At 40.4% G+C, this 20,094-nt stretch overlaps 2 protein-coding genes across 3 annotated transcripts; both read right to left on the bottom strand.

The window, feature by feature from the left end:
• Window positions 1–96: 96 nt before the first annotated feature.
• On the bottom strand, window positions 97–7,699 carry lztr1 (leucine-zipper-like transcription regulator 1). The gene is made up of 19 exons (XM_051422899.1): window positions 7,083–7,699; window positions 6,932–6,994; window positions 6,786–6,842; window positions 6,613–6,692; window positions 6,419–6,527; window positions 5,747–5,830; window positions 5,603–5,660; window positions 5,370–5,509; window positions 5,081–5,282; window positions 4,781–4,891; window positions 4,555–4,647; window positions 4,367–4,462; window positions 3,819–4,008; window positions 3,547–3,716; window positions 3,089–3,372; window positions 2,612–2,761; window positions 1,650–1,755; window positions 1,435–1,515; window positions 97–1,010 (listed from the first exon to the last, which is right to left on the bottom strand). The coding sequence occupies exons 1-19, from the start codon at window positions 7,259–7,261 to the stop codon at window positions 894–896; spliced, it is 2,370 nt and encodes a 789-aa protein (XP_051278859.1). The 5' UTR covers window positions 7,262–7,699; the 3' UTR covers window positions 97–893.
• Window positions 7,700–9,380: 1,681 nt separating this feature from the next.
• Window positions 9,381–18,932, bottom strand: gal3st1a (galactose-3-O-sulfotransferase 1a). Of its 2 annotated transcripts, XM_051422548.1 has the most exons (3): window positions 18,612–18,932; window positions 12,316–12,461; window positions 9,381–12,044 (listed from the first exon to the last, which is right to left on the bottom strand). In XM_051422548.1, exons 1-3 carry the CDS (start codon window positions 18,615–18,617, stop codon window positions 10,895–10,897), a joined length of 1,302 nt encoding a protein of 433 aa, XP_051278508.1. In that variant the 5' UTR covers window positions 18,618–18,932; the 3' UTR covers window positions 9,381–10,894. The 2 variants fall into 2 exon arrangements, with proteins under 2 accessions (XP_051278508.1, XP_051278507.1); XM_051422547.1 differs by lacking the exon at window positions 18,612–18,932 and having other exon boundaries at window positions 12,316–12,484.
• Window positions 18,933–20,094: the final 1,162 nt, after the last annotated feature.

Here is a 20,094-nt window from a genome sequence, read left to right as displayed (position 1 = left end):
GAAAATGTGATACTTCTGTGGGTATTGAGTTCAGCCTTCATGAGAGGTACAACGGTTCAGAGTGCAGGGGGGGATAGAGACTCTCTACAACACGACTAAATTTGTATAAGATTTATTAAGGCCTTAAATACATGAAACCCATGTGGGTTAATATTTAATAACAGCATACTGATGTCACTAAATACACATTGCTATATGGATAAAGACACATGGTTTGTGAGTAATGTTAAGAGGTGATTATAATTACAGATGTGTGCCAATGACAATAACATTAAACAAAACAAATAGCTTCAAGACAGACATACATTCTGATTATTTACATACAATGATTTTGATTCCTTACATTTAATCCAGGCGTGTTAACTGTGTCAGAGATGAGAATACTACAAGTAGTAGAATACAGATTTAGATAAATAATCAATTTTATAGTATACTTACTTTAATTAAGTATCTGAGCAGGTAACTTAAAACAAGACAGCTGAGGGCAACACTTGAACATTTCTATATTGTCACAAGTGTGAATTCTTACAGTCCACTGCATATCTTAAAAAAATGCAGCAACAATACTGAGCAGGATAAAACCTTGCAGTTTTTGTCTGTGTAATCAAAATAAATAAAAAAGGACAAACTGAACATTAAAAGGGAGTTTTTGGACCACTTAACAATTGTAACTGAGCTAGAATGTGGTTTCTTCACTGATTTCACTCCTCACTGAGATGCAGAGCGAGACGAGAATGATTTGATACTGCGTGGATAAAAGGGGGTCGAGACATGCGAGGTCCAACATAAAGGAAAGTACTGCGAGTTGGGGAAGAGGGAATGACTAGTAGTAGGTGGAGCAGAGATGTATGGCTTCTGTGAAAGGAGAAAAGAGCCCGGCTCTCGGCGTCATCCTAAATGTCGGAGCCCATCTCAGCACACTGTTTGTCTGATATGTGTGTAGCTAGAGACTCAATGATGTCCAAAAGCAGCAGCTGGCTGAGAGACCGCAGGTTGGGGAGCTTGGATACCTTTGGGAGGGGAGGAGAGCAAAAAATGAAAAAAATGAGCCATAAATTAAGACAAGACAATGAGTTAAACAGAGTAAAATGGGGAATAAGCAGCACTTGATTGCTCATGCATGAAAAATGAAGATAGAAAGAAGCTTCACAGAAACACTAACAAAACTCCAGTGAAGGAGGGTGAGAATTGAGTGCTTCGCTGTGTCTTTGAATAACAAACAATAATCAGAGTGGCACTTTGACCCTCATCGTTATGTGATGAGGTGCTTGTTCAGCCGGCCGGGCTGTAAACAGTCTCCTCTCTACGCAGAAGATGGGAGGGTGATCCACTAAGAGGCCAAAGTCTCCCGCAAGGAAGACAGGCCTACAGGGTTAGCTCAGCTGCAGTGAGTGGGCAGCAAACCCCCAGGGCTCCGGATACAAGCCCACCCACCTTAATGAACTGGTGGACAATAATGTGTAGGCAGTGCTTCTTCATGTCCAGAGCCTGGGTCTTATCAGCTGCCTCCAGAATCTGAAGGGGGGGGGAAATATTGAGGGAGCAGTGAGTACGGAAATGATTCATGCGGCATAAAGTAATGTCTTCAAGTGTGGGACAACATTGTCAAATTAGGTCACTTCTCCCCCCACGGGTAAAAACACAAATACCTGCAAGACATTCTCCACAGTGACGTTCATCTCCAGATTCTGCTTACAGTAAGCCTGCAGTCTGTTGTTTGAAAACCCGTAGTAATATGGTGCAGCAAACAGATAGCTGTTTATGACAGGTCAAGGAATTAAAAAACAAAAACAAAAAACATCTCTCTGTGATACATTCCTGTGAAAAATGTTAAAGCAACATTAGGAAGTGTGTTTTGACCACTCATGTAGTCATCACTTCTAGCTTTAAACAGAAGACGTTAGACACAGCAAATTAAGACAGGAGAGTTTTGCTCATTATATGCACCCCATCTCATAGTAGTGACCACAATGGCTGAATAGAAGTCCAATAAGATGCAGTTGCAATAATGACCACCAGATGTTGACTGTATTGTTTTTACGGATTCTAATGAAATGATTTTGACCTTAATCTTAACCATGTCAAACCTTTACCTCAAACACCTCTTATTCTAACCCATAACCATTTACAAACACATACCTAGATATATCTATCTCACAGCTTCTGGTTTAGTGGGCCACTCACAGGTATGAACTGCACTGAAAATGACTGAACAAAATTCCCTAAGAACACAAAGTCAACATTTTCTAACACTAAGTTAGGGTCTCAAATGGAGAGAAGACATCAAAGCAATAAGAGAAGTATGTTTGAGTGTGTCTACCTGAATTGACATGTCTCTCAGTTCATCAAACTCAACCATTGTGGTTACAGCTTTCTCATTTCACTTTAACTCCACCACAGTTCCTCTCTGTTAGTCAAATTAGTATTTTCTGGCTCAAGGATTGAGAAGAGCAGAAGCTGAGTCCCATTTCATTAGTTGGCTTCATCAAAGGATGTGGTCTCTTTCAAAGTGTATTTTTATTGAGTTTTCCATGTTGTCATTATAGTGGGCTCTGCCTTGGACAGACTTCTGGTGAATGAATATAAAGCAGTCTGAATTTGAGAAGGATACAGGGAATCCTCCGGAGGCATGTTGACGTCGCCATAGTAGATATAACGCAGCATGGACTCAAAGGCCTGCTTACTTGGAACCATCTCACCAATGGAGATATTGACCTGACCATCCTCGGGCATGAAGGATCGGAACATTGCTTCAAAGTAACTGAGGAGCAAAAATTTTAAACGTTAAAAAGTGTCAGACATATCACCAAGCTGAAAGGGAACGCGATTTTTGTTGTTAAAATCATCTTATTAAAACCTAAAGATGGCACTCTTTTGCCATTAAGAGTTAAACTTGCTTGAGTAGTAAGACTGAGTGTGTTTCTTCTCTTTTGACAATAAGCAGCAGCACATTAAATTGTGTAGTGAAAATACCAAATAAAAATGTGTGCTTAGTATCATTACACAAAAAAGTACAAAAGTGGTCTGATAACTTGCTCTAGCTGCTGTACGTGCACCAAGAAGATCATAAAACATGTGCTGACTCTACCTGGATCGGGCTGCCAGTATGGCTTGATGAGCAGGTCGTGGGTGTCCGTCTAACAGCAGGATAATGTTGCAGAACTCCAGGCCGCCTCCCTCCAGGTAAGCCTTCATGTCCTGGACCAGAGAGGTCCCGATGTCCACAGGTTGGTCTGAGTACAACCTGGGAGGAGGTTGCTGCTTACGTCGCACTATCTCAACAATCAGCGGAGTGGACAGACGTTCAAACTCCTTCGTCATGATCACCTGGTTGAAGTGTGACTCCTTCACTACAAAGTTAAGGCAATGTTCCTGGAGAAAGAAACAATTTGTTAGCATGAATAAATTATCACCTCACTTTTGTCAGTATTTCTGGTTTTAAAAGTAACGTAATAAAGCTTGAAATCATAACATTTAATGTACTGAAAACACCCTGAACCTCAACCACTGGAGGGCAGTAAAAACAAGTTAGTTTTATACAGTTACCTTGAGCTGGTCCAGTTGCAGCTTGTTGGCATTTTCACAAACACTGAGAACGTTCTGCAGGTCGACAGATGCCTCAATGTACTGCACACACAGCTGCTCCAGGCGGGAAAGCTTAAAACTGAGAGCCAGTTTGTACACATCCATGATTAGAAGAACATCCTGGACATGACCTATGGAGACAAGCAAGTAAAATGAAAATGTGTCTCTCTTTATGATTTTTGCAGTTACAATCAAAAGACGGACAAATAAGGCAACCATGAGGAGAGAGGTACCTCTGCGTGGGTACTGGATCTTGTCCGTGTAGAGGAACTGCATTAAGACCTCAAAAGGCTGGGCCTCTGCTTCCCTGATGGATACCTCTAGCATCGGCTGTGTTCCCGATGGCCTGTTGCCTGCTGGGATATCCCTCGGGCCTCCAGCTGTACCTTCATCACTTTCCTCACTGCTGTCGTGTTTAGCCTTCTGCACACAGGTTATATAACTCTTTAACAAGTAAAACCTTGTTTAACATTACAGTTGAGGTTCCTCTATAGCATGTTGTTTCATTTTATAGAAATGTGGTTGTGGGAATAATATTGTGGCACTGTCCATTGCTTAACATTGTAAATAAGGTTCTAATATTGTGATGTGCGATAGTGGGGCACAGGTGCATCCTTGCCTAATTGGAACAGTTAACTTGGACTGAAGTCTTCCGCTGTGTGCCAGTTCAACCCTATTAACAAATGTGTCATGTGTATAAATATGTTATGACGTTATGACAACACCGATCATCTTCCTGTGTCTCAGAGGAAATTAAGTGTATTTGTTGCAAGGCTCTGACCTGTCGCTGCCTATCCCAAGCCTGCAGAATTTTCTTCCGTAGCCACTGACACCTTGCAGTCACTATGGCAATATGCCCCAAGACTCTTTCCTCCCTCTGTAAACAACAAGGAGTCAAACAGCTGGAACAATATGTAACAATACTGGAAAGTCACCTAGTTAATTTAATCAGCAGTTTAGAAAACTCACCTCGCCTAGAATGAACTCCACATCACAGAACTGACGATTCTCCCACAGTTTGCCATAATCCTCATGGAGAGTACACTTTGGGTAGCAGGAGAACTGCAAGAAAGACAAAATTATCATTTTAAGAGGTACTTTATAGTTCAAGTATACCAAATCCATAATCTTTCTTTGAGAGAGACAAAATATTTAGAGAAAATGCTTATACATTTCAACAATAAATTTGTCTGACCTGGAATCTGTACATCTCCCCACTGCGCACATTGTTGTCCACAGTTCCTCCAAAGATGTACATGGCATCTTGAATCACAGCAGCAGCATGGAAGAGTCTACCACTTGGCATCTGAGGAGGCAGAGACAGAGGAAATTCAGCTTTCGAACTTAACAAAATATAAGGAGAAAGAAAGTTTAGACCAATATTTAAATAGTATTTACAGACCTATTTAATCCATTATAATTCAGCCTGTCTGCAAAGTACATTTGGATATCACTCAACCACTTCCAGTTCTTTGTAAATCCGTTTGGTTCATACCTCACTGTCCAGGCTGGGGTGGATCACCTCCCAGCTCTGAGAGTCCACATCGTAACAGTGCAGTTCATTGGGCAGGGTGTTATCAGCCGCACCTCCAAATACATACAGGTGGCGGTCAAACGCAACCATAGTATGGCCGTAACGTCTCTGGGGAGGCGGTGGGGAGCCCCGCAGTAAGTGTTCAGTCGGGATGCGTGTCCACCTGAGAAAATGGAATAATGTCTCACGTAACGCGGGCAACTACAGGATGAGTGAGTAAGTCATGAGCAGAGGCAAAGCATATACTCACATGTGGCCCTTGAACTCAAACTGGAAGAGGTTGTTGGTGATCTTGGCTCCACTCTGGCCAGAAAACACAAACATCTTGTCCCTGCATACAGCTACAGGGAAATTGCAGCAAGATGGAGGAATCTCACCACTCTGATCGATCTGATGGACACAAACGCAGAGACAGAGACGTTAACACATACAGCTCAGTGTTCGGTGCTCTGGTTACAGTATGGGAAAATGTATTATACTGGCCTCCTCCCAACACGCATGTTCTCGATCTTGTAGACTGATGGTCCACATGTCATTCAGCCTGCACATATATGCAAATATATATTACTATTATGCTGAAAAATTGTTTATCAATCGTGTTAAAAGAAACCAAAAATTCAAACATACCTGGCATTCCCATCATAGCCAGCAAATATCCACAGTTTGTCACTATAGACTGTGGCCCCATGTGCAGACCTCGCCACTGGCAAGCTGAAACAAAAACAAAAGGACAGCAAAGCTGAATTATGATCTCTTACTGGCTTTTTTTATTTATTATTTTTACATGTTTACTCCAAAAATACCAAAACTTCTGAAAAGGAACAGGTTGGTTTGATTTCCACATAGTTTTTATGTCCCCATGCGTCTTAAAATTGTATTTCCATATGTAAGAAAAGACTATTCCCTGCAACATCTTGCAATGATAACATATGCTTCTTCTTCCCGTCTGCAGCTGGCCTCATTAACAAGGCTCGGAAACCCCACTGACACTGACTCTTAAACCCACCCTGTATATAAACATTACACTAATGCACTTCTGTTGGTTTTTCTATCTTGCACATTGTAAATATCATTCTTGTACAGCTTTAGATTTTCTATCTTTATTTATATTTAAAAAGCACTTGATTTTTTGTGATTCTTATGCACCAAGGCAAATTCCTTGTATGTGTAAAAACTTACTTGACAATAAACCCTGATTATGATTCTGATTCGATTATAGGAAGTGAAAGTCAGACATGTCGGGAGAAAACACAAAATTGCTTTGGCTTTGAAACAACTGATCCTAGAAACACACATTACCTCCCCTCCACTTTCCATTCAGTCCACTGCCCCGTTGCAAACTTGTACTCGAAAAGATCATTTTTGTTTTTCAGGTTTGAGTTTGAGTAGATGTCTCCAGTGTAGCCCCCTGAAAAATATGAATTTAAACAATTATAGCACCAAAAAAAGGGGAACGAATGACATTTGATTATGAAGACCAAAGGCTTTATTACCAAACACAAACATGCTGCTGCCATAGACAACAGCTGAGTGGTGATATCTGGGAGCAGGAGGAGTTCCAGTGGTGAAGGCCCTGTAGTGAATATCATACACACACAGGCGATTAATCACATCGTCTGTATTTCTCTCCAGTTGCTCATTCATGGTTGCATTGCTGCAATCTTACCGACACCAGGAGCAGTCCTTCACATCAAAGCGGAGTAAGTCATTCAGCATGTTCTTCCTATTAGGTGACAGGAAATATAAACGCTTCATGATGCAGTGAACTATAAATATATGTATATATATTTAAAAAATAAAATAAAAACTCACCCATTGTCTCCCCCAAACACGTAAATGGCATCCCTGTATGCCACAACAGTGTGCTTACTGCGCCTGAATGGAGCAAATGAAGTGACAGGGTGAATAACAACACAGTCAAGTCAAATAAAGCCGCAATCCGTCCATCAAACAACATGTTTACCTTGCACCAACAAACTCATCACACGGAGGGAGTCTCCTCCAGCGATGGACAGTCTCAAAAGGACCAAAGTTGAGCGTCAAATATTCCACGCTGTCGGAGCAACTGTGGTCGAAATCAACACTCGGGGCCACTTTGGTTGATTTGCAGGACATCGTTGCAAACTCATCCAGCTGAATCATGTCTCAGGGCCACTCATCTGCGGGGACGTCCGCAGTCAACGCCATCGTTAATGTCGTTCCTGCAGCGTGACAGCTTCTGCTTCCGGACACTGTGTAGATGAAGCTTTTGTTTACGTGACAGGATTGTGGTCGTCCGGCTAACAGTTTAGTGAAATAAGCGGTGCAACAAAAATAAAAAACATTAGCCGCACAGCTAGCCCTGGTTTAGCTGGCTAGCTCGCTTTGAGCCACTGCTAACGCACAACAACAAGCAAACAGCGACCGAAAAGTAAACAAATAGCTACTAACGTACAGCTAAAATACCTGTTTTACGCGGTGAGTGTGTACACTACGTGGATGAGGGTGTTTGCAGCGAAAAAACTAACGTTAAAAGAGCAAAACAAAGAGTTGTGATTATAAAGCGGTCGGCCAGCCACGCCCCCGAGCGCGAGAGCTTCACTTCCTGTTGTGTAAAAATAAAAAAAATAAAATAAATAAAATAAAAATAAAAGGTTTAACCCTCATAGGCTGTAAATAAAGAATATATTAATATATATTGAAACTATAAATGTTATAAATGGCAATAATTAGTGTGATAAAGTTACCATTTTAAAATCAGTCATAAAGTCAGCTGTTGATAAATGTTGATAAATGTATTGAGGAGTTTTTTATTTTCTAATAAGTTAAGCCCAATTGTTTCCCAATGGACCCCCCCTTTTTCTATTATTTAATAAACTGACTAAGTGACATATTTTATTGGTATTTCATATTATACTCAAAACTGTGCAATGAACCCAAATAGTGAACTCAGTAACTACATGAACTTTGTGTAAAAGGACTAATTTGGATGAATTTCAAGCAGATTATTTCCTGTTATGGGAACTTTTATTATACAATTATCTGTCTGTATTATGTATTTTTCAATCATACAGACTTACTAGGCTTCTTCCGTGACAGATGTATTGTTTTCTTGTCCCTGGCGCTTGGCCATTGATCGATTAGACAATTTACTTTGCTTTTCTTCACATAAACAAACCAAATGCTTAGAAATTTTCTAGCACACCTTAAAATCAAGAATCGTTATCCCCTGTGAAGCTTTGGCGACCCCTAGTAGGGGTCCCAACCCCCAGGTTGGGAACCACTGAGCTAGCCCATCAGACAAACTTGAGTTACCTGAAAATTTCTCCAACAAATGTTTTTTATTAATAATCCGTCAAGTCTTCAATTGTAGATGTTTATACATTATAAGTTACTGCATGCTTTTGGTCGAGTGTGCAGCTGCCAGAGAGATTCTGCACAACCCATGGCAACACAAATTTGGCTTATACTGCTCTTTAAAGCAATAGTACATTATTTATTAATCACAGATAAGGCATTAGTTACAGCTAATAAGTGTGTTTTAATAGAAAGTGGTACTGCATTTTAAATGTGTATTGTATCTTCTGACAAGTTTTTCATCCAGGGACAAGTGCACGGTACTGTAAAAGCACCACAACACACTTTGATTTGTTACAGTAGGAAAAGGATAGGTGTAAATAATAAAATGAATGATGAACTAATGATGACTGTTACACTGTCATGGGTATTTATTGGTTATTTGTAACACCTGTGCTTTTCCTATTATGACAAGTCAAAATGTTGTGAAAAATACCTGTTTTTAGACCTGTTGTTATTTTGGTGTTCAACCTAATTGCTTGCATGTGGCCATCTACTGCACACACCTTGTTGGCTCAATCAAGCATGCCACATAATGCTACAGATTACACTGAAATCCAATTTGTCTCCTAAAATTATACTTGGATTGTAACTGCAGTTAAAGTCCAAGTTTGAACACTTTATATTATCATCAGTTTTAATAGAAATACTCACCCCTCCTTGGACTTTTTCATGTTTTATTTTTACAATCGTAATTAATTAATCAGTCAGCGGGGACCTGCAGACCCATTAATCCGTCTTTGCCACTTGGAGTATTATCTGCATCCCAAACTAATTTTAAAAGGACAATCCTCTTAGATTTGTTCATTCCCAGTGGCTCCTGCCAACACTGGTGTGTTCACTCAAGAGTTGGTGGTTTGTTCATATTTTGAAAGAGATATTTTTTCAATGATGAAACAAACACAGATAGAGAGGAAGCTGTCAGTTTCATGAATCAGACGGAACATTTAATACATGCAATATTACATTTAATTTTTCACATGAAAAGATTATCATACATTGCCAGGAAAAATAAGGATGTGTATGGAGGACAAAATCAGAAAATTACAGGTAAATTAATCAATAACTAAATCCATTAAATACAAAACACAATAAACAAAATATTAAATGCATAGAATACATAGATACAAAGGTGAATGAACACAAATTTAAAAAAAATTAGAGATACAGTGCATTAACAGGAAATGTATATTTCTATTTAATTCCCTTTATTGCTGCTATAAGATTACGAGGCTGTGTAAACACATGTAGGTGGTGTTTAACACTGTTAGTCATTGTCATAGTGCCTTTCCAAATAGGATTTACCTTACTTGGCCGACAATGAATTTTTAAAACATTTTTGGCTCACTATGCAACAAAGTACCACCACATCATCAACGTGCCTGCCAACAACACCTGGCAAACCGCAAATGCTATTAAGGATTAACATTGTGACATCAGGAGAAAGAGGAGAATTGGCTACAACGGCAAAGTGCCAAAGAAAAGCAAAAATGTAATATCATATTGCAGAAAACTCAACATATAATGTATCATATGCTATAAAAACGGACAAGGAAAGTTAACGAGTAAGGACATTATTTGTCTTTTTGATTGCATAGTGCTGTACTTTCCCTTTATTTTAAGTAATTTCTTGCATATTAGTTATCAGACCCTTTTAATGACTGACATTTTGACGTGTCACTGCAGGAAAATCAGATAAATGTGCTACATTTGATTTAGATGTAGCAGTTCTGGGATCCTGGAACGGAGCAATCATTAATGTTATTAGTTGCACCTGCGCTCTCAAGACAAGTGACAATGTCTGCCATCAGAAATGTCCGGTGTTTGTAATGTAGTGTTTAAATAATGGCTGATTTTGTCCTCCATAGACAGTAAAGTGGGATGTAATACTTATATTCACTACCTTCACATCTGGATTTTAGCTCTTAGTCGGGATTCAATGTTTCAACTTTTGGGGGATGGACATCGAAGAGGTTAACAGTCCTCAAAGTAAAGTACCATTCTTTCCATGTCATCAAACAACCTTCAAAGTTTGGCAGGGATGGCAACATTTTTGTTTTTATCTATTAAATGGGCTCATACAATTAGTCCTGAACTTCTTTGTTCACTCATCTACTCCATTAGCTCACATCTGAGAGTAAGAACATTTTAATTTTTGAAAACTAACTCACAAACATAGAGAACAATACTAAGCCTCATCTGTGTGTAGTAAACTGGTTCAGTATTTGTAGATTGTGAAATCTACAATGTCTTTTTTTTTCTTAAGCACCCATCAGATACATTACAGTACACAGTCATATGAAATGCAAACAAGTCAATGTGGAAACATTTCATTAAAATGAGGCAAGTCATAAGATTGAAATGTGTCAGCCACACAGTCAGACTTCTTTTAATACAGTCTGTCAGAGTTGAATTGGCCCCTCTTGCTGACGTGCCTAGTCACCAGTTAATGATATCTCGTACATGGCCCCACAGCTTGGTGATCCACAGGTTCACCCCAAGCTCTGTTAAGTACTGAAGCTCTGGCATCAACATCTTACGGCACAACTTGCGATGCGCCTTGTCCACATTCTTATTCAGGTTATAGCCCATGATGGACTTCTCTCCGATGGGCTGCCAGGGCTGCATGGCTGTCTCTTGGATGCTGCCAGCTTCTACAGCACGACCGCCCTCAATGCAGATGGAGGCCATCTCCGCGTTTCTTCTCCTGAGCTCTGCCACATCCTCAGCCATCCGCTGACGTCCGTATGCATTTACTTTCCTCCAAAAAGTCTGGTTGAAATGCTGGTATAGCTTCCAGTCAATAGCGTTCCACTCAAGAGCCCTGGCCCTCAGCTCAGGGGTCAGTTTAGACACAGTGGATCCCTTACGGGCGTTGAGCTTGAAGAAGAGCAAGTCGTCCATCTCCCAGCAGAGGGCATCCTTGAGCAGAATGAGTGATTCCTCAAAGTATTCCACCAACATGACCAGCTGAAAATGGTCAGTGATGAATTTGATTCCCTCTTCCACCCGCGGATCATCCAGCTCCAAAGTGTTGTCCTGTCCAAAGTCGAAGAACAGCAGATTCTTGAGGTAGAAAGAGTTGAAGCCCTCTGGATCAAAGTAGCTATGGGGGTCACGTAGAAACTCAGTCAGCTTGTCATCACCTGGTATCTTCCATGTCAAAGGCACCAGACGGCCAAAGTAGTGGAAGGAAGACTCAAAAAGCTCTGCGGGGTCTCGCAGAATAGTGATATAGGAAGTGTCCATAGGTAGCAGCTTGGCCACCTCGGGTGCATTGAAGCGCAAATGATTACAGATAACATTGAAGCACATTCCAGGTCTGTAGTCTTTGACCTGGGAGCGCTGGAAAAAAGACGGGTAGAAGAAGTCATTCCTGCTGTCAGGGAAGGCAAATTTGAGCCGGTACTTCTCTCCAAAGCGGAAAAGGATGTTGAGGAAGGTGCTGCTGGCTGTTTTGTGGGTCTTCATGAACATGATATCCACTTTAGGAGTGCAGGTCTGGCCAGTGGTTTGTTGTGAGCTGTTTGTGGTTGGTTTGGGGTGGAGGTGGGATGGACGGTGGGCACATGAGTAAGGCACTGGAACCCTACAGAGAGGAAAACAATCAAATAATAAATGTGCTGGTAATACTGATGAAGTCAGTCAGTCAGAAATTTAAAGTGGTTACATTTAAGAAGCTGTAACCACAAACATATTTGACATTTTTGCCTGAAAAATGACTTAAGTTATATTTTTTCTGTCAATTAAATATTAGTTTCAGCTCTAATATACAGTAATTGCTCAGGAAATTTAATATACTGCATATTTTACATCATATTTCCTACAGAACACATGTACACCAGTGTGATGAGTCTTACTCAGGCAGACTGATGTGCATCTGAGGAGTGGAGAGGCAGTAAAGCAGGATCATGCAGCTGGTCAGGAGGGTGCCTAGGACCAGGCCTTTGCACATGGACCTCCACTGCCTCCCTTGCTTGCCAGCCATGATCCAGTAGAGTCGAACCTTAAAAACACAGAGCATCTATTCTATATCATATTCATCATAATCATCATCATCATCATCATCATCATCGCCGTCGTCGTCGTCATAATAAGCATTTTTTGTTTATTTTTTTAACATAGAAACAAGAAAGCCAAAACTAGAATGTTCTTTGCTAGTAAGAGGCTTTGTGGACACAATGACAGCACTGTGAATGATTTATTTAGATAGCTACTTGGAGATAAATTAAAGTGTAAAGTGACTCTATCAGTTACAATCTCTGTTCTCTGGTTTCTACTGGAGTGGACACAATAACGTGAACACCTTTAAAATATAAAGCTGTAGCCTAAAATTGTAACAAACACATTACAGCGTTACCGTGTTTGACTGTGACAGTGAGGTGTATATTCAACTGGTGATTTTAGTATTCTGTTATTCACAAATGGTAGTGTTTGTTACAGGGCTACATCATATTTCTGACATTCATGTAAATGTGCGGACCACCTGGAATAAGATTAGCAATCTGAATTCTGTTATTCAGTGGTTTAAAAATGACAGTGTGACCGAGAGGAAAGGAGAGGATTGGAGTTTTGTTAGTATGTGATGCTGTCATGCACCTGATTATCTGGGTCAGACAACTTTAAGTGATTCAGTAATGGCAGCTCCAAAAACTGTTATTTCTTGTGTAGAGTATCGTCATCAGTGGGACCATAATTTAAGGTGCTCAAGAATATTTGCCCACAGGGAGGCTCATTCTCAGTGTTTTTGACACGGTTTCACAGAGAACCTCTTTTCACTTGGCTGTCCACTTCATAAACATTTTAAACACAGGGTGTCGTTAAAATTGCATGGTGAGCTACAAAATGACATACTTGGGACTTGAAATGAGCCACCCAGTGTTTCTCAGCTCCCCCATAGAATAAATAATGCATTACCATGGAAAGTGATATTGCATTCCCCCCTGCAGACTGCGGTAAGACGAGCCACCTGCTGACTCAGCTACACACTCCAGCTGGAATTTGCAGCATTATGTGACCCAATGTGACTCCAACACAGAGCCGGCTTTTATTGCTATAACAATCATATCAATATTTATTCTGAATACATTTTGTAAAGCTGAAAATCAGATTTCAGTGAAAGTGCTCTAAACTTTTATATATATTTATTTTTTTAGGCATTTCTTTTTACTGATTTGCATCAAACTCAGCAGATAAAAAGAGTTTTCTCCTCATTTTACTCTTTTCTATCAGCTAAAACACATTCTGAGCTGACCTCACCATGAGACAACCCTGATCACCGTAAATTGTGATGAATAATGTACTTTTGCAGCAAGGAACAGAGCAAAGTCATTAGTTAAAATCAGTTAAAGCTCAGTTTAGAGAACATCTTTAAAAACAGAAAACAAATAGTTTTTGTTACCTATTTGCTGTCTAGGATGGAGGACTTGGTGGATGAAGAACTTGGATCCTTTGCTTTGATACAAGTACCAACACTAAAATGTAGAAATACTGCATTACAAGGAAAAGGTCCACCTGAATTCAGTATTATCAGTCAAAAGTACTTAAAGTATCAAACGTAAAATGGCCTGTGACTGATATATTATTACTGTTGTAGCTGCTGGAGGTGGAGCTAGTTTTAAATACTTTATATACAGTTCTGGGAGTTCAGTCTAGTGGTTCCCAATCTAGGGTTTGGGTCCCTCAAAAGGGTCACAAGATAAACATGAATGGTCATAAGAATAATGGAAGAGAACAGTATTGAAGAAAATAAAGTTCTGATAGAAGAAATTATCTTCGTTTTCAGACTTTTCTCTAAGTTTGCTTTTTTGTGAGATAATAGATACATTTTTTGGACCACAAACAGTTACTATAATAGAACAATCTGAGAGGGGAAATGTCTCTTTAGTGGCATTGCTAACAACCCATATACATGAGGGGAGCTTTGATCGTTTAGGATTTACAAGCCAATAAGGTTGGGAACGGCTCTTTAAACCTTTAATAATGCTTTGTATTTAATGATCTTATCTGCAATGTAACTTGTAACTACAGCTGTCAAATAATGAAGTAAAGTAAGGAAATGTAGCATAAAATGTAAATACAGAAGTACCTCAAAGTTGTACTTTCCACTACTGTGTACGACATAAAGTATAGAGAGTTTCAGCTGACAGTCACATACAGATCAGACACCTCTGGAGGTTAGCTTCATTACATAGACACTACTGCCATTAATAGACAGCACCTGTCGTGACAACAAAGACTTTATATTATGTGACTGCTTCCAAGATGCAAATGATTGTTATCCCTGCTACCATTGTTTACAGTCTTTCACTGTACTAGTGCTCCACAACATAAACTACAAGACTATAACTCATGTGATTGCTTGCGGTCATTCAGGCCCAAACCTGAAACATTACAGTGACACCCCCTTGTGTACTAGATCAATACATAAATCATCACTTTCTGTATTACTACTATGGGATTTTAGTTTTTCAACAATTGTCCAACTGATTATGTTAATATTTTGAAAGAAATCTGAGATAAAGAATTTAAATTCAGAATTCAAACAGTGCAAGTTTTCCATTTTTCTTCCCGTCTGTGGAGCTGGGTGTGTTGACAATCCTCTGATAAGGTGTTTGGGGCATTTTCTCTCCTTTTCTGTTAGAGATAATACCTGAAGTTACACTACTTTTGTCCATGATCATGTTTGTAAATCACACACCAGCGTTTTAATGAATACCTGGTGAATAACTATGATAGTCATTTGACAATCCCAGTCTAGTCTTAAATTTAGTGGGGTTCTGTTTTTTGGTGTCCAGCTTTGGGTTATGTCATGTTGGCCTGAGTTACTATGCATGCCTCTGTCCTATGAACTGTAGAGTTACATTTTAGTTTCAGTCTTATCATCAGAGCATTATACAAACATTACTCTTCAAACACAGCTAAGAGGAATATTTCTGCTCTTTGTCTGGGCTCCATGAAGGGGCTATTATGGAGGCATGTGAGAGCACTGACGTGCGGTGAGGTTCATGGCTGGTGAGGCACTGACTTCATCAGAATCAGATTTATAAATGTAGCCCTCCTACTCAATTCTAATTTGTAACAAAATGTTTACCTTGATTACTTTTAAACAATTTAGCATGGGAGGTGAATTGATAAGAGCCTACTAAATATGAACTTTCTATGCATTTACATCGACTAGATAATCGGATTTTCACTACGGTGCAGAGAGGCCAAGTTCAGTTAACTCCCATGCATACTTTTTAATAACCACTTTCCTTTTCAGTCATAAAACACAATGTTTACTCCATTTGCAACATGAATAATTAGTACACACACAGTTTCAATTAAAAAAAATAGGGGAACATTTATTCAACATGAACCAAATAAAAATGTAAATAAATCAAAGAAAATACCCGGGGTTTTTAGTTTGTTCAGTTTATGGTACCATGCATCCTGGCGTGCAGTTGGAGCTCATGTGAATATCCGTTTTGATTACACTCACACTGGATAGCAACGTTGTTTGTTTACCGTAAAACTTCTTCCCGGGCATTTATATGCTTAAATCACTGAACTCCCCCAGCCTTTATTGGGGACAGGCCTCTATTTGGGACAGGCCTCTTCCTAATTCCTTTAGCACAAAATTAAACTAAACTCTAACTGCTGCTTCTCTTGAGTTTTGTTTAGCAAATTTGACAACTAACATGATTATTATGATCGCTTCAGAGGTTTTTTTTTCCATCTCTCTTGTTTACCATGTTACCGGTAAGTCAGAATGAATTAACGTTAAACTTTGTTGTTGATAGTTTTCGTAAAATATAGTGAAAGATTGAATTGTGGAGAATCTATAACTGATCTAAGGATGTGCATTATGTACATATTGACAGAAGTTTAAACATTTATATTTGTGTAGGAGATCAAAACGACTTAAAACTCGCTCAAGCGGGCGACCCGGTGGGTTTTAAGAGGTTTTATACATCAAGATAATTTCTATAAAATCCAGACCAGGCCTCTATTGGAGACCTGCGTTGATTTGTCAAAACGTGTAGCCACACCAGGCTTTTAAAAGAGACCTGCATCTATTAGGGACCCTGCTTTTATTGGAAGTTTAACGGCAGTTCAAAACCTCTGTCCAGTGGCTGCTGAAGAAAAGTTGTGAAACTAGTCCATGTAGGAAAACCCGGCTCCTCACACGCACATGCGCCGTCCTTCTCCTCCCGACTAGCAACTGCACAGCGTCTCTCTATCTCTCACTCTCTCCACTCTGTTACTCTCTTAATCCCGCCCTCTCAGAATCCGGTAGGTTACCCCATACTTATCCCTAATAGACCCTGATTGGATAATGACAGATTGACACCTGAATACTCAAATAAACAACAAAAACATATGGCAGGAGGTGTTCAAGAGGGGGAAAAAAAAGATCACTGCACTTGACTCACTAATTGTAACCACGTTCAGACTCCAGGCAAAAGTGGCCCAAATCTGGGGTCAAGTGACCAGGTCAGACTTCTTCAAAAATAGTGTAAACACTGCCCAGATCAGATTTTTTCAAATCAGATTTAGACCACTTCCATACGTGGTCCTGAATCAGACCCAGGTCAGATTTTTTTCAATGCAGCAGCAGTGTGAACAACCAAGGCGGATTTGATGCAACTTTTACGTCAATCTACATCAACATTTGTCACAATTATGCGCCGGCGAGTTAATAATAAGTTAATAATAATAAGTAATTTGCAGCCATAAGCCTGCAAAAGGCCTAAATAGCCAATTTGGCTCTTTCTCTTCATTCTTCTCCTCCTCAGCACCTGCTCATTAATGTTACGGCTGCCACGACGCAAACATTTTGAAATAAAAGCGAAAATGCTTACTTCCTCCATAACCTCCCTAACTTTAGTGCAACAGCGTGCTGCGTCTGATGTCATTGCTATTGTTCTTTTGCACATGCGGGTCAGTTCGAAACCGCAAACAGTTCACACAGGAATCTGATATAGGCTACATTTTAAAAGGTAACGTGAACAGCCAAACAAAAAATCGGATCTGAGCAAAAAAAAATCCAAATTGAGCATTAAGACTTGTGAACATGGCCTAACTTACTCTGCAGCTGCGCAGTCTGGGCTCACGAGTGCCCCCTAGTGCCGCTTCACTGCCGTTGTAAGATCGCTGAGCACACGAAACAGGTTACACACACACACACACACACACACACACACACATATTACATACACCAGCTAAACTATGGAAAGTCAGGGGAGCATATATTAAAAGTGTTTGAAACATTTGATTTGCAACATACAGAGAGACACGCTCTCATTGCATGGCAGAGCACAGTTTGTGAGGGATTGCGCATTAAGGTGAGGCTCAGCTTATTGCTGCTGCCTCACCTTGCGTCTCTTCCCCGTACCTGAAGCGGAAATGCGAAAATTCTGCGATTTTTAATTAAAAAAAAACAATCAAAATTGTTTAAGTTAAATGGAAAATGAGTGCATAGTTCAAACCGTTTGATAAATATAACCATTTCGTTTATTTGTTTATTATATATTTAATTTTTTCCATGATGACCGCACGTCGCTGGGTGAGAGAGCTTTCTTTCTCCCATCAGAAGCCGCTCCGTCGGGGGACATTTGAGGAGAAGTTCAACTGTAGTAATGCCGAATGAATTTCAAGGGACATTATTTTCTCTCCTGCTGCCTGCTATAACCTCCAAACCTGAGATCCTATTGGACATATAACAGGAAGTGTTATTCTTTTAGTCTGCTAGTTGATATAATTGTTTGCTTAAGTTCCCCCCCCAAAAAAAAGTACCATATCACCTCGGTGTGTCCTTGTTGGATGTAACTTCACCCATTATCCTGAAATGTTCTCTCACATATTAAACATTAAAAAAGTTGCAACAGGCAATATTACAGCCCATATTCAGCCTGGGAATGTTTACCCTGAGCTTTGTGTGGCGGCACATCAGACCCACAGACTTATTTACTGTTCTGGTTCAATGTGAACTCAGTTCAACTCAGATTATGTTGAACTATTTTCCTTGTCTGCAATTCATGTGTACATAGCTGAAGGTGTTAGTATAATAATGTCAGGACTATGTTGTTTTTCGTACATAAAATGATTAACACCATTATCAGTTTTACAAAAACTCTTAATTCAATAAAAACACTGAAGAATGATTTCTTACCCTCATGTATAAATCCAAAGAGAAACTAATGGATGTTTTTCTTATCCAGCTGCATTGTCTTCTTCCTTTCCATCCAGTTCCAGATGACTAATACAAGTTGATCTCCCTCCTACAGCTGTTCTTATGTCTGATCTTGACGTACACATACTGTTATAGACCCAGCACAGTCCTGGTCTCCCCTTATCACATGTCCAGTGCTATAGAGCTCATTCATCTGTTTGCTGTCCCTCTTCTCCTCTTTCTCGCTGCATGAACACCTGATGCCTCAGGATACCTGCCACCCCGCCCTCCCCCTCCCTCCCTCAACTTTCAATTCCAAATGTGATCTCGTTGAATAAAGCACTGCAGGGAGGCTCATCTAGCCACCTGTGACGTCAGGGTCTCTGTCAGGGGACATGCACTTGTCAGTGAGAGTGAGGGAGGGAGGGAGAGGCAGGGAAGAGAGGCTGTATAGCCCCTATTCTGTGTCTACATACAGAGAGCTATTCAGTGCAGACACTGGAGTCTGAGCTGCAAGCTGATAGGAGGGGTGGAAAGCAGCATGAAAAAAAATACAGAAAGCCAAAGCACAAAGCTCTACTTGTACCACTTGATCAGCACTGCTCTGTGTCTGTATTGTTTGAAATGCTTATTTGGCATTGATGTCTATACATGCTGTAGGAGGAATATACACAGGACAGCTATTAAAATTAGCATACATATTGGACAATTATCTAAACAAAGCCACCTGCATAGCCACACGCAACAATGCTGTGCATATGCTTGAAACTGTCTTTCTATGATTAAATGATAAATCTTTTTCTGCAATGTTTGCATTAATATCAATATTTCATCTCTGAGACCTGTGAGTTATGGTATACAGTAAACCTGTTAACTTGTGCTTGTGAACCTGCCATTCTCAATACAAGCTCTTGTGCAGGACAGCACAGACATTTCAATAGAGAATGAAATGAACATTCAACCAAGAGTGACAGTCTATTTGGCTCTGGTAGCCAGGATGGAGCAATATGTGCTCATAACGCTTCATCTATTACAGTACGTGCGAGCGAACTCTCGCTCTACACACTCCCCCATTCCTGGAAGGCACACTGGATTCGTGCTGCTCATCCCACATTCATCATGCTCAGACATGACACTGCTGCTTTTGTTGAGTAGGGCGCGCCTTTGCTGCAGACACCCAGAGTGCCAGGCTGAGAAGTGGACTGGGTGGGCATGCGTGGAATGCAGATCAGGGTGAGAGGGGGCAGGGAGTGTCACAAACTGAATGAGGAGATTGAGGAGAGCGGGGCACGACTGGCCTGGCCTTCAGGCCCACTGCGATCGCTGCAGCATCTCAGAGGGCAGAGGGGCTTGCTCTCCTTCGTCATCAACACCCACTGCCCATATGTGGAAAAATCGACGACCCCTTCAACAGCAGCACGGTGCCCTCAGCCTTTGCCCACTGCAGATGTGGACAGTATTTCCATATTTTGTGAGCATCTCT

Source organism: Dicentrarchus labrax, unplaced genomic scaffold (assembly GCF_905237075.1).
Source record: "Dicentrarchus labrax unplaced genomic scaffold, dlabrax2021, whole genome shotgun sequence".
Classification (NCBI taxonomy): Eukaryota; Metazoa; Chordata; class Actinopteri; family Moronidae; genus Dicentrarchus; species Dicentrarchus labrax.
This window is presented reverse-complemented; position numbering and strand designations above follow the sequence as displayed.